General features: G+C 42.5%; 1 protein-coding gene across 1 annotated transcript in view; it reads right to left on the reverse strand.

The window, feature by feature from the left end:
• LOC110507691 (trafficking regulator of GLUT4 1) overlaps positions 1 to 11,552 on the reverse strand; it is a 32,802-nt gene extending 21,250 nt beyond the window's left edge. The window contains exon 1 of the mRNA XM_021587844.3: positions 10,341 to 11,552. Coding sequence (XP_021443519.1) covers positions 10,341 to 10,757 — 417 coding nt within the window. The 5' untranslated portion in view covers positions 10,758 to 11,552. The remainder of the gene's footprint in view (positions 1 to 10,340) is intronic.
• Between the last annotated feature and the right edge of the window lie 2,417 nt (positions 11,553 to 13,969).

The raw sequence follows: 13,969 nt of genomic DNA on the forward strand, positions 1-13,969 counted from the left end.
GTAACAACTGAGGTGGAACCAACAACAGGAGTGGAACTCACCGAGCCTCCCAGACCTGCAGTCGAGAGGAGACTACCAGGGCACAGGCCGTATGTGAAGTGGCCTGGCGCCAGTGACAAGAAGTTGTGGGAAACAGTGAATACTGACCTTACCTTGACCCTCGAGAAACTTCGAGGCACAGTGGAGAAGAAGTTGGAGAGGATGGGGGACATTATCTATGAGTACGGGACAGAAAGATTTGGAGTGGAAGAGGCAAAGGGCGGGAGAAAGGTTCCAACCCCACCAGTTTCCAGGAGGCAACAAGAAATCAAGCGCCTCGTTCAAGAAAGGCGACAGCTTAAGAAACAGTGGAAGAAGGCCTCGGAAGTGGAAAAGGAGGGCATAGAGGCACTTCAGGCTGATATCAAAACCCGGTTGGCATCCCTCCGCAGAGCAGAGAACCTACGGAAACGCAGAAGGAAGAAAGAACAAACTAGAACTCGATTCTATAAAGATCCCTTCAAGTTCCTTAAAATTAACTTCACGAAGGAAAAAAGTGGAGCTCTAAAAACAACAAAGAAAGACCTAGAGGAGCACCTGAGAACAACAAACTTTGACTCAAAGCGACATGAACATCTGGCCATCCCATCAGATATCCCACCCATTGAACCCCCGGAACATCATATTGAGACCAGCCCTCCGACATGGAAAGAGGTGGAAAACACAGTTCGACGGGCAAGAACAGCATCAGCCCCGGGGCCAAATGGAGTCCCGTACAAAGTGTATAAGATCGCACCAGACGTCCTGAGGTTCCTCTGGAGGCTTATGAGAACAGCTTGGAAAAATAAGACAATACCCAAAGTGTGGCGTAGGGCAGGCGGGTCCTGATCCCTAAGGAGAAGGATGCATTGAACATCAGCCAATTCCGCCCAATCTCCTTACTGAATGTCGAGGGTAAAATCTTCTTTAGGGTCATTGCCCAGAGGATGGCCGAGTACCTGTAAAGGAATGCGTACGTCGATACATCTGTACAGAAGGCAGGAATATCAGGGTACTCTGGCTGCTTGGAACATTCCAGCATGATCTGGCACCAGATCCAAATGGCCAAGGTTTAAAAAAGGGACCTCCATGTAGTCTTTCTCGACCTCGTCAATGCATTTGGCTCTGTGCCCCATGAACTCCTGTGGTCTGCCTTCAGATTTTTCCACATACCGGACACCATCACAACCCTGGTGAAGTCGTACTTCCAGGATCTGCAGTTCTGCTTCACCACCTCAGAGTTCACCACCTCATGGCAGTGCCTGAATGTAGGTATAATGGCGGGATGTACCATTTCTCCATTGGCATTCATAATGGCAATGGAGGTTATCATCAGATCTTCAAAATGGGTTGGTTGGTGGACAGCGAGTCGACTCTGGTTTCCAACTCCCTCCACTCAGAGCCTACATGGACGACATTACAACATTGACCACCACTGTCCCATGCACCAGGAGAACATCAGCTGGGCCCGTATGAAGATTAAACCATCCAAGTCACGCAGCATCTCGATTGTGAAGGGAGTACTCTCTGACCTGAAATTCTGCATCGGAGATGACCAAATCCCAACAGTGTCTGAGCAGCCGGTAAAAAGCCTTGGAAGGTGGTATGATGCAAGCCTGAAGGACAAAGACCAGGTGCAACAGCTGCGCAAAGACATCAGTAGTAGCCTACAGTTCATCGACAACACCCAGCTACCTGGAAAGTTAAAGGCCTGGTGTCTGCAGTTTGGTCTCCTACCCCGGGTGTTGTGGCCCTTAGCAGTGTATGAGGTTCCAATCTCAACAGTGGAGAAGATGGAAAGAGGAGTCACAGGCTACTTAAAGAAGTGGCTCAGAGTTCCACGATGCCTTACAACCATAGGCCTCTATGGAGATGGTGTCCTCAAGCTGCCCCTCACCAGTCTAACAGAGGAATTCAAGTGTTCAAAAACCAGGCTCCAGATGACACTGAATGAATCTCGAGACCCAGTGGTGAGCAACAACGCGCCGACCTTGGCAACTGGGCGCAAATGGAGGCCAGGTAAAGCAGTCCAGGAGGCAACAGCAGCCCTCAGACATGCTGACATTGTGGGTCATGTTCAGCAAGGGAGAGGAGGCCTTGGGCTAACTAGCCGTGCTGCTTGGAGTAAGGCCACTGCACCAGAGCGGCGGAAGATGGTAGTGCAGGAAGTACGCCATCAGGAGGAGGCTGCAAGGTGGGCCAAGGCAGTCTCTCTTTCCAAACAGGGACAGTGGACTCGATGGGATATTGTGGAGAAGAGGAAGATCAGCTGGAAGGATCTGTGGGCCATGGAAGCGAGGCGGTTGAGCTTCTCCATCAGAGCAACATATGACGTCCTTCCAACTCCAGTTAATCTTCACCAATGGTATGGTGAAGATCCGGACTGTGCCCTCTGTTCCATGCCAGCCAACCTCAGGCACATTCTCACAGGGTGTAAAACAAGCCTCACCCAAGGACGCTACACTTGGCGTCACAACCAAGTCCTTAAAAACCTTGCGTCCGCCCTGGAGGACAAGCGAGCTGCCACCAACTCCCTACCACCCCCAGCAGCATCACACCCCTTACGGACAAACTTTGTCCGCGAAGGGGCTAAACCACCGAAGCGCGGCTCGACACCATTAGAGCGAGACCAGCTGCGCTTGGCCCTCGACTGGAAAATGCTAGCTGACATTGGCCGGCAACTTGTGTTTCCTCCGGAGATCGCAACCACCACCCTAAGACCTGACATGGTGCTCTGGTCCCGTTCGCTCAAGAAGGTCTTCATCATTGAGCTCACAGTACCCTGGGAGGACTCAGTAGATGAGGCTTATGAGCGAAAGCATCTGCGCTATGCCAATCTAGCTGCCGAAGCACGGCATCATGGCTGGAACACAGAAGTCCGACCAGTGGAGGTGGGCTGCAGAGGTTTTGTGGCAACATCTACAACCAGACTGCTTAGAGACCTTGGAATTAAGGGCCAGAGCCAGCGTTCGGCAATCAAAGCTGTATCGGAGGCGGCAGAAGGCAGCAGTCAGTGGCTCTGGATGAAGAGGAAAGACCCCAGCTGGGCCCCGAAGTGAGAGGGCCAGGAGGTATGCGGTCAACAATGCTTGACTCAGGGAGGAGGATGCCCCTGCCATGCATAGTCCCATGGGAACGTTGGCTATCATCAACAAGGCAACTCCTATGACTAATTGGGAATGGGACGCAAGCGTAGGATTGATCAACCTGTCGCTGGCCGCCTTTGGGGAGGGTGTATAGTGTGAAAGGCCGAAACACCCTAGGAACCAAAGGTACACTACTGACGATGCGCTCCCCAAATTTCACCAGGCTCACTGTTCATTAACTCTTGGAAGTGCTTGCACAAAGGATAGTAACATCTCATCCTGTGTTCTTGGAATCTGGAAGACATCTTTATTTTATTTGTAGACTTTTACAAGGCATTTGATACAGTTGAACATTATTTTATTTCTGAGACTCTTCGATTTTGGGGTTTTAGTCAATATTTTCAAAGTGTAATTAAGACACAATAATAGTAAAAGCTCTGTTAAATTATCCCATGGAACTTCACAGAGATTTGACATTAGATGTGGAATTAAACAAGGATTCCCAATTTCTCCTTTCTTATTTTTATTGGTCACACAAGTTATGGCACTTTCATATAAATAGGGATAGTTTTACGGTTATTCAGATACAATGCAAAGAGATAAAATGTTCACAATTGGTTGATGACACCATCATATCTTTTGAAAGATCATAATGAAGTCAGGAAAGCTATTGAGTGGATTAATGCCTTCTCACATGTATCAGGTTTATCTCTCAATATTAGGAAATGTGAATTATTTGGGTTGAAAAGATGTGACTTAAACTCAGTATGTAATATCCCTGTAAAAGATGTGATCACATATCTTGGTATTAAAGTTAGCAAAGATCAGAAAGAAAGGGCCAACTTAAATTTCTCTCCTATTGTGGAGAAAATTGGAAAGAGATTTAACTCCTGTTTATTAAGAGATCTTTCTTTATCTGGGCGTGTACTTTTATCACAATCTGAAGGTCTGTCCAGATGAGTTTATACCACCCTTTCCTTGGATGTTCCTCTGTCAGTAACTAAAATGGTTGATACTAAATGATTTAACTTCGTATGGAGGAATAAACCTCATTATTTAAAAAAAGCGGTAATATGTAGCACCCAAGGTGAGGGAGGGTTGAATGCTCTGGATTTTAAAACCTCTAATATAATATTTAAGATTAAATGGATACAAAACTATTTAAGAAATAAGGATTGCATTTAGAATATCATCCCTAATTTAATATTCCAACAGATTGGTGGTCTAGAATTCTTACTCAAATGCAACGTTGATATGGGTAAAATACCTATTAAGCTTGCAAACTTTCATAAACAAGTACTTCTAACTTGGAACCTCATGTACAAACACAATTTTTCCCCTCATAGGTATACAATCTGGAATAATAAAGACAAAAAATACAAAAAGTCTTTATTTTACCAGAACTGGTTCGACAACAACATTATTTGGGTAAAACAATTATTGAATAGTGATGGACACACAATGTTACATTCACTCCTGAGGAGTATCAAATTGTTGTTAGAGCTGTCCCTAAAGGTGCTATCCCTTTTTTAGGAGAATACTGTATAACAATACTCCAAGTGCAACTGTTGCGGATTTTGTAGCCTCAATACAATTAGAAGGAATTTACATTTTAAACTATAAATGTAATAACATGTATGTAAGGAAACTAGGTCAATATGTTACTATTCCCTCTGCTAAAATGTACTGGAATGCAGCCCTAGGGCAAGTGAACTGGAACAAAGTTTTGTTGTTGTCTGGTAAATATTGTATATCAAATAAGGTGAAAGAAGTATCCTACAAACTCATTCATAGAATCTACCCTGTAAAGACCTTTATTAAACACAGATTTAAAATAGCTATTGACAACAAATGTGTATTTTGTGGTTGTGACCCAGAAACTCTTGACCATTCATTTTGGGACTGTTCTTATGTCAGAGGATTTGGGAGTGAGTTAGAAGATTTTATTTTAAAATAAACAACTATTAATGTTCATCTGAGAGACTCTGATGTTTTGTTTTATTTTGAACCAAATGATATGGACCCTGATTTCATTTTCATTGTTAATTTGTTTATCTTTCATGGAAGATTCTTTATCCATAAAATGAAGTGGGCAGAGAACAAATCCCTTTTCACATTATTTAAAATATTATTGAAATATTTTTTTGAAATTATCTGTAAATGTAAAAGCAAAAAAGCAATATGCACCATAAAAGTATTTAAGAAATTGAATATGACAGCAGTGTAACGTGAGCTATTAGAACCCCTGTACCGTCTCTGTAGTTTCAACACAACCCTCTCCAAAACTTCTCTAGTTACTACACCTCTTCTGTCTCTCTGTGCAAAACTGATAGAGACATACCCCAAGCGACTTACAGCTGTAATCGCAGCAAAAGGTGGCGCTACAAAGTATTAACTTAAGGGGGCTGAATAATATTGCACGCCCAATTTTTCAGTTTTTGATTTGTTAAAAAAGTTTGAAATATCCAATAAATGTCGTTCCACTTCATGATTGTGTCCCACTTGTTGTTGATTCTTCACAAAAAAAATACAATTTTATATCTTTATGTTTGAAGCCTGAAATGTGGCAAAAGGTCGCAAAGTTCAAGGGGGCCGAATACTTTCGCAAGGCACTGTATATATATTCACACACACACAAGTTCTCAACAGGCAGCTTCGGGATATTTTTACAATACAAAACATACACATACAAACGACAGCCTACAGACTCACACAAACATCAACAACATCACACCTACACCTGCCCAGACCCACCTGCTCACACTCCCATCTCCAGCGCCCGCATCACTCTCCGTCACATGGCCTCAAACTGCATCAGTTTGTTTATCTCACATTTTCAACATAATGAAGCATTTGACCTTTACGTTGTGTTAACGATGGAGGATTGATTGATTTCCAGTTTTCAGGTATATGTTTTATCAAGATGATTGATGAGAAAAGTATCTTCCAACTAATCGGGTATCTCGCTGCACCCTCATGTGCCATGTCTTGAACTATGCAGACAGACGGATTAAAAATACATTTACATTGTAATGCTTCTGACAGCCAACTTTCTAACTCCGCCCATAACTTTTGGACTTTATAGCATTCCAGAAGGCATTGATTATTGAGTCATTGTTAGTTTTACACTTCAGACATGACTCTGCCGTGCTGTAGAATTTGTGAATTTTGTCTCTTGTATAATAAATTCTATACCTTTGTGTAACCGTTGTGAAATGGCTAGCTAGATAGCGGGGTGCGCGCTAATAGCGTTTCATTCGGTGATGTCACTTGCTCTGAGACCTTGAAGTTGTTGTTCCCCTTCTCCTCATACCCAATTTGTTTCATTTGTATTCATGGTTTTGGAGTTATGTTTTATTAAATTACTCTATTTTACCAAGTTTAATTCTCCTGCGCCTGACTTCCCTGCCACCTATACACACTATTGTGACATGTACAAACGCTTGCAAGGCATCAGCCTCAGGCAAATATTGTTATTAGATGTAAAAACACTGCCCTTCATTGTCATTCAAACATACTTTTTATTATGTTTTACTTTGACCATCATTCTATCTCCCGCACAGCAACTCCACTCCCACTTGTCTCCAATTCCACATCCCAACCCTCAGCTTCCCTCAGCCCATCCCATCTATCTCTGCTGGCCACCCACTTCGGGTTTCTACACAACACATATCTTTCAACTATGCTGTGATGTTTAACATACAATTTCAATCTATAAAATCAAATAGAATCCACAGATTGCGAGTTGAAGGTCAATACTTTTACTAAGAGTATTAGTATATTAGTAATTGACTGACCCGGTCTCTCCAGATCTCCTAACAGTACTATTTCTAGGGTCAATTTTCGATCAATGCTATGCATTTTCAGCCATTCCCGAACCTGAGACCAGAAACAGGCCACCTGAGAGCAATACCAAAATAAAAGGTCTATTGATTCTGTATCCTCACAACAAAAATCTGCAGAGTTAGGGAAAGGGTTTACTAACATGCTAAGTAGTTGCAAAGTAGCTCAAAAGTAATTAGTGAAAATGCTAACGTTATCCATGATGAGAGTCGAACACACAACATTTGGGTTGCTAGACGTTCGCATTATACACCTACCCATCCTCCCCCCGCCCAACCTCCCTCTAATCATTTGCGTTAGACGCCCACCCATCCTCCCCGACCAACCTCCTTCCTGTCGTTTCTGTCTTATATAACCTGTAATACTGGGTTGGATCAATCACAGTGAGGTGAGTTTTAAAAGCACGTACTGTTTTGATGATAAGTATTTGATGTGATTTTCGATTGCACTTGCATTGATGTCAGAGTGGTTAGAGAGACAATAGTTACCTGATAATCATTAGCGAGTCGGGTACTAACACAGGGGCAGAGTGCATAAAAGGAGATTATCATAACTCAACGGTCACATAGATTTTTACTGCGGTCATGACTGCTGGTGTGGCAGTAATACGGTCACTGGAACAGCCCTAGCCTCTCTCCATGTGCTATTTAATTAATTGTAAAAAAAATCTGTTGTCATATTTGCGACCCACTTTGGAATGTAATTAATCGGAGGGTGATGGATTTGTCAGGTGATGCCAATTTTTGCGATCCCTCAGAATTTAAGCAGACTGAATGCGCTTATTGTTGTGCTTGCATTACAACACCAAATGATGTTGTCCATTTACAGTACCAGTCAAAATCTTAGACACGCCTACTCATTCAAGGGTTTCTCTTTATTTTTACTATTTTCTACATTGTAGAATAATAGTGAAGACATCAAAACTATGAAACAACACATGGAATCATGTAGTAACCAAAAAAGTGTTAAACAAATCAAAATATATTTTGTATTTTAGATTCTTCAAAGTAGCCACTCTTTGTTTGATGACAGCTTTGCACACTCTTGGCATTCTCTCAACCAACTTCACGAGGAATGCTTTTTCAACCGTTTTGAAGGAGTTCCCACATATGCTGAGCACTTGTTGGCTGCTTTTCCTTCACTCTGCAGTCCAACTCATCCCAAACCATCTCAATTGGGTTGAGGTTGGGTGATTGTGGATGCCAGGTCATCTGATGCAGCACCTTCGCCCTTCTTCTTGGTCAAATAGCCCTTGCACGGAGATGTGTTTTGGATCATTGTATTGTTGAAAAACAAATGATTGTCCCACTAAACGTAAACCAGATGGGATGGCGTATCACTGCAGAATACTGTAGTAGCCATGCTGGTTAAGTGTGCCTTGAATTCTAAATAAATCACAGACAGTGTCACCAGCAAAGCATCCCCACACCATCACACCTCCTTCTCCATGCTTCACGGTGGGAACCACACATGCAGAGATCATCTGTTCACCTGCTCTGCATCTCACAAAGACACGGTGGTTAGAACAAAAAATCTAACATTTGGACTCATCAGACCAAAGGACAGATTTCTACCGGTAAAATTGCTCCTGTTTCTTGGCCCAAGAAAGTCTCTTCCTCTAATTGGTGTCCTTTAGCAGCAGACCATGAAGGCCTGATTCATGCAGTTTCCTCTGAACAGTTAATGTTGAGATGTGTCTGTTACTTGAACTCTAATGAATTTATCCTCTGCAGCAGAAGTAACTGGGTCTTCTTTTCCTGTGTTGATCCTCATGAGAGCCAGTTTCATCATAGCGCTTGATGGTTTTTGCGACTGCACTTGAAGAAACTTTCAGAATTCTTGACATTTTCCGTATTGACTGACCTTCATCTCTTAAAGTAATGATGGACTGTCATTTCTGTTTACTTATTTGAGTTGTTCTTGCCATAAAATATGGACTTGGTATTTTACCAAATAGGGCTATCTTCTGTATACCTCCCCTACCTTGTCACAACACAACTGATTGGCTCAAATGCAGTACAAAGGAAAGAAATTCCACAAATTAACTTTTAACAAGGCACACCTGTTAATTGAAATGCCTCCCAGGTACCTTATGAAGCTGGTTGAAAGAATGCCAAGTGTGCAAAGCTGTCATCAAGACAAAGAGTGGCTACTTTGAAGAATCTCAAATATAAAATATATTTTGATTTGTTTAACACTTTTTTGGTTACTATATGGTTCCATATGTGTTATTTCATAGTTCTGATGTCTTCACTATTATTCTACAATGTAGAAAATAGAAAAACTAAAGAGAAAACCTTGAATGAGTAGGTGTGTCCAAACTTTTGACTGGTACTGTATGTTGCAACAGAATATATTGTACTTGGATATCAATTGAGGTAAGAATATTGCTATTTTTTCTTTACGACCACTTTTCTGTGAGCTCGTTTTAATCTTTCCAATATTCGCAAAGTCAGGGCTTAACCGGCGTTTACGCTGCTCAAGGAGAATTCGCCCACTCACGCTAGCCTCACCCTCATGTGGGTGCTAACAAGATAGAAAGAAAGCTTGGTAGTGCTACGTATCAACAGCCATTGTCAGACAATCCAGTAGGGGTTGGAAGCTGTGGTGAGCTTCGATTAGTCACACTGGTCACGATATCTCGCTTTGCTTCCATTGAAAGCAAATGGCTTCTGATGTTTCACCGCAGCTAAATCGGCCCCTTTATGCATAGATTGAAACCAGAAACACTGTTGCTTAAAAACAACATCATTCTGGACAGCATACTCATTGATAGATCTGCTGCAACAAAGGCTACATCAATGTGCCAACACTGGCCATATGATTGTCTAGCTGGGACATCATGGCACCCTGTACAGGAAGTGCAGCTATGCTGCAGATCTTTTCTGAATGAAGCAGCAGGGAGGGCTGTAAATCGAGTGTGCGCCCCCCCCCCCCCCAAGTGTGCGCCCCCTCCCTTCCCACAAGGTAGGCTAAAGACAGTTCCTGGGAACGGGAATGTGTTTGATATACTATCCTTTTCCCTTTATCACAAACATCATTTGTCGAACAGTGTTTTAGATGTAGGACTCTATTCAATCCATATCGCGGAAATTCAGCGTTACAGCAAGATTGACATTTTAAGGCAATATTTCCGTGTTAGCGGAGACTGCTTTCAAGGTAAACACTGCATATGTTGGCAACATCGGAAATTACCTTTACATTTCTAGCAGGTAATCTGGGCTATAGGGCTACGATGTAGTGGCAAAAGGTCGTAGACCAAATTATGATTCCCTTATCCCCCAATGTTCTCTATTTAAATACAACATGGACAATGATGAACAGTGAATTTACAAGAAACGACAGGTGTTTTTAGACCCCACTTTCCTAGACAGACGATGGATATCCACTTACCATAATTGAATATGCCAAAGCAACAATGCTGACGGGCCAGAAAGGGCAGAAACAAGACAATATGACCAGTATGAGATAGTCTTTGGGCTTTTGCGCCTCTTGGACCGCGGCGTTCCCGATGGAAGAGGTGCGACTGCGACTCAAACTGACCCGGGACGGGGAGGGTGGGGCAGCGGTAAGGTGCCCCGCAGAGCCCGACCTAAAGGGTACACTGTGACCGTTCTGGTCCGCATCCAGGTTATTTTCGCTCCCCACGTTGATGGTAAAGGAGGAGGACATTTTCATACCGTTGCCGCCAGCAGGCTCCGTAGTTACGAGGTTGAGAAGTTTCTCAGTCTCCTGAGACTCGTTGGCGGGCGCGCCGCCGCTCTTTCCCAGATTAGATTTCTCGAATTCAGTGTCTGTGTTGATTGCCATTTCTTCAAAATTCAAAATATTTAAATTAGTTTCCAATAGAGGAAAAATAAATGCCTAATCGTGTAAAGTACTAAGACTGGTTAGAGTGGTGCTAAATTCCCATTATTTGACCTAATACATTTGATTTATTTTAATCGTGCCAAGATTAATTCTCCAATTTCTTTCGATGTTACAATAAACTGTAAGACTAAGACTAGCCAATTTAACCAATTTGATATGTATACTAATGCACCGTTTAGGTAGGCTATGTCATCCACATGCGTTATAAATCAACCCCTTTCAATTAGAGATTTTAAAAAATGTTGTGGTATTTTTCCCGTTGGATTTGTGTATCATTCTTAATCTAGAATCAAGAATAATGCCTTCCGTCTCAATTCCGCAGTTCCATTCAATCCACACTCGCTATCAGAAAGCGATCTCTGAAATGTGCACTCCCTCTCTCCATATATAACGCCTGAGCCAAGGAACAAATCACTCTGTGAAGCGCCTGTCGCCTGCCTTTTTAACCCCACCGCAATGCTCTATTATTACCAGCTTTATATATCGCGCAAATAAACGTTTTCTTTTTCATTCAAAATAATAAAGATGGACGGAAAACAGATTACTTTCTCTGAAATATACGCCCAGAATCAGAGAAAGTGAGTTTGTGTCCTGTGTGTTGTTCCGCAACGGGCCGTGTCTCAAGGCTGTTTCTCACGCTGCAGCGACAGAGCCACTGGGTTGAACTTGTAGCAAGAGCAGTGTGGCGCCCCCTCCACACCCCACCCCTCTCCTCTCCTCCCCTTCTTTCTCTCCTTCGGTGTTTCCCAACATCAGCACCACTATGGAAGCGCGCCAGGGGAAGTAGAGACAGGGCGTAATCTCTTTGGCGCTTTGATCCCGGCGTGGGACTTATCAACACTTCTTCTAGTATAGGCTAATATAGGCCACTTTTACTATTTTACTATTGTCGAAATAGCATTGATGATCTTAGGTTTGTTTGTGCAGATTCACTCAATGTCCCGAGGTCACGCATGGTTGAGCATGTGTACACGGTGTGGTATAAATGTTAACTGTCTTCCACTAGGCTCCCTTTACCAGGAACCTGATATAGCCTACTGGTCAATTGATACCAAATCAATAACCTACCACGGGTATTGGTTTAATTTGTGGATAATGACATAGAAACTTTGTAGTTCAAACTTGAATTTAGGCTTCCATCCACATTCTGTATCGACTGATTATAAACAGTGGGTACATTTGTTTCCGGATACAGCATTTAAAGTTCAAACTAGATTGATAATATGTACTGTATAGAAAGCCGTAAAGTGCTACATGAGGGAAAGGGGGATACCTAGTCAGTTGTCCAACTGAATGTATTCAACTGAAATATGTCTTCCCGCATTTAAATAGTTGATAGCACTATGTTTTCTGCTGCTATGGTCCAAAATGAGGACCTATGAGAAGTGAGGTTCTTGAAGGGCAGGTTGGTGTTGTCTGTTTTTGTGTCCTACACTCTTAGAAAAAAGGTTCCTTATAGAACACAAAAGGGTTCTATCGCTTGCTTCATATATGGATCAGAACCCTAGAGGTTCTTCTTCACTGAACCAAAATGGTTCCATACAGAACCCTGCATGGTGCCATTTATGAATTATGGCTACTACTATTAAATAGTCATATTTTTAGCTAACAATATAATTTAATAAACAATTCAGTAATGGACAATAGAATACCAGGATATTTTTTAGAATGTATTGTCATTATATGCAAACATATTTCTGAAATATGCACTGGTGGGCAGGAAGGCATGTCTTTGTTTGAATGATGGCCCAAGCCAACTCTCGCTGACTTCTTTACCATACAATGCAATACAACTTTGTCAAATAGTTACAGTGAACAACAAAAATGTGTGTTCTGCTCCGTTCTCAACCCTCCAAACAGCAGACCTCACACATACAGTTGAGACGAGCACTTGTTCAAGCTGCAGTGCAGCGCCCCTGGATGGAGATTTGAGAATGTGAACCCAACAGCCCTCCAGTTGTCAGATCAACTCAGCCCGTTTTTTTCCCAGTGCCCGGCCCCAGGAATCGAACGGGCCTCCTTTCGGACACAGGTCCAACTCCTTAGCCACTGGGATACCTACCGCGAATACAGTATGTGTTTTTGTGTGACTGGTTGCAGAGAAGAAAAAATGAGCAAAAACATCAAATTAAGACAAAATCCTACGCAGACATCAGTGGAGTCTCCTCAAAGGAGGAAGGAAAGGACCCTCAGTGAATTTAATAAAAATAAAAATAGTGAAACATTAAAACGTTATCCTTTTTAGATAAAACTATACTAAATATATTCACGTCACCAAATAATTGATTAAAACACACTGTTTTGCAATGAAGGTCTACAGTAGCTTCAATAGCACTGTAGGGTAGCACCATGGTGTAGCCGGAGGACAGCTATTTTTCGTTCTTCTCTGGCTACACTAACTTCACTACAAAACCTAGGAGGCACGTGGTTCTCACCCCCTTCCATAGACTTACACAGTTTGCGTGTGTGATCAGGGGTGTATTCATTCTGCCGATTCTGTTGAAAAAAAAGTTTCTTATACGGAAGCAAACGGAATGAAACGGGGAAAACATACCTGAATTTGTCCAATAGAAACTCTCATTTGCAACTGTTGGACTAATGATTACAATCTAGATCAGCTAGATGCAGGCACGGTTGTTCAACGTGGTATTGAATGTGTAAATGTCTGTCACCTTGATTAATCACATTTCTCTCAACCTGTGCACCTAGGTTGTAAACTTTCACTCATAAAAAACATAAATACCTTATTTACATAAGTATTCGGACCCTTTACTATGAGACACAAAATTGAGCTCAGGTCCATCCTGTTTCCATTGATCATCCTTGAGATGTTTCTACAACTTGATTGGAGTCCACCTGTGGTAAATTAAATGTATTGGACATGATATGGAAAGGTACACAGTGGTCTATATAAGGTTCCACAGTTGACAGTGCATGTCAGAGCAAAAACCAAGCCATGAGGTCGAAGGAATTGTCCATAGAGCTCAGAGACAGGATTGTGTCGAGGCACAGATCAGGGGAAGGGTACCAAAGAAATGTCTGCAGCATTGAAGGTCCCCAAGAACACAGTGGACCCCATCATTCTTAAATGGAAGAAGTTTGGACCCACCAAGTCTCTTCCTAGAGCTAGCTGCCAGGGCCAAACTGAGCAA

This window comes from Oncorhynchus mykiss, chromosome 27, assembly GCF_057628025.1.
Source record: "Oncorhynchus mykiss isolate SJ-2025 chromosome 27, ASM5762802v1, whole genome shotgun sequence".
NCBI lineage: Eukaryota > Metazoa > Chordata > Actinopteri > Salmoniformes > Salmonidae > Oncorhynchus > Oncorhynchus mykiss.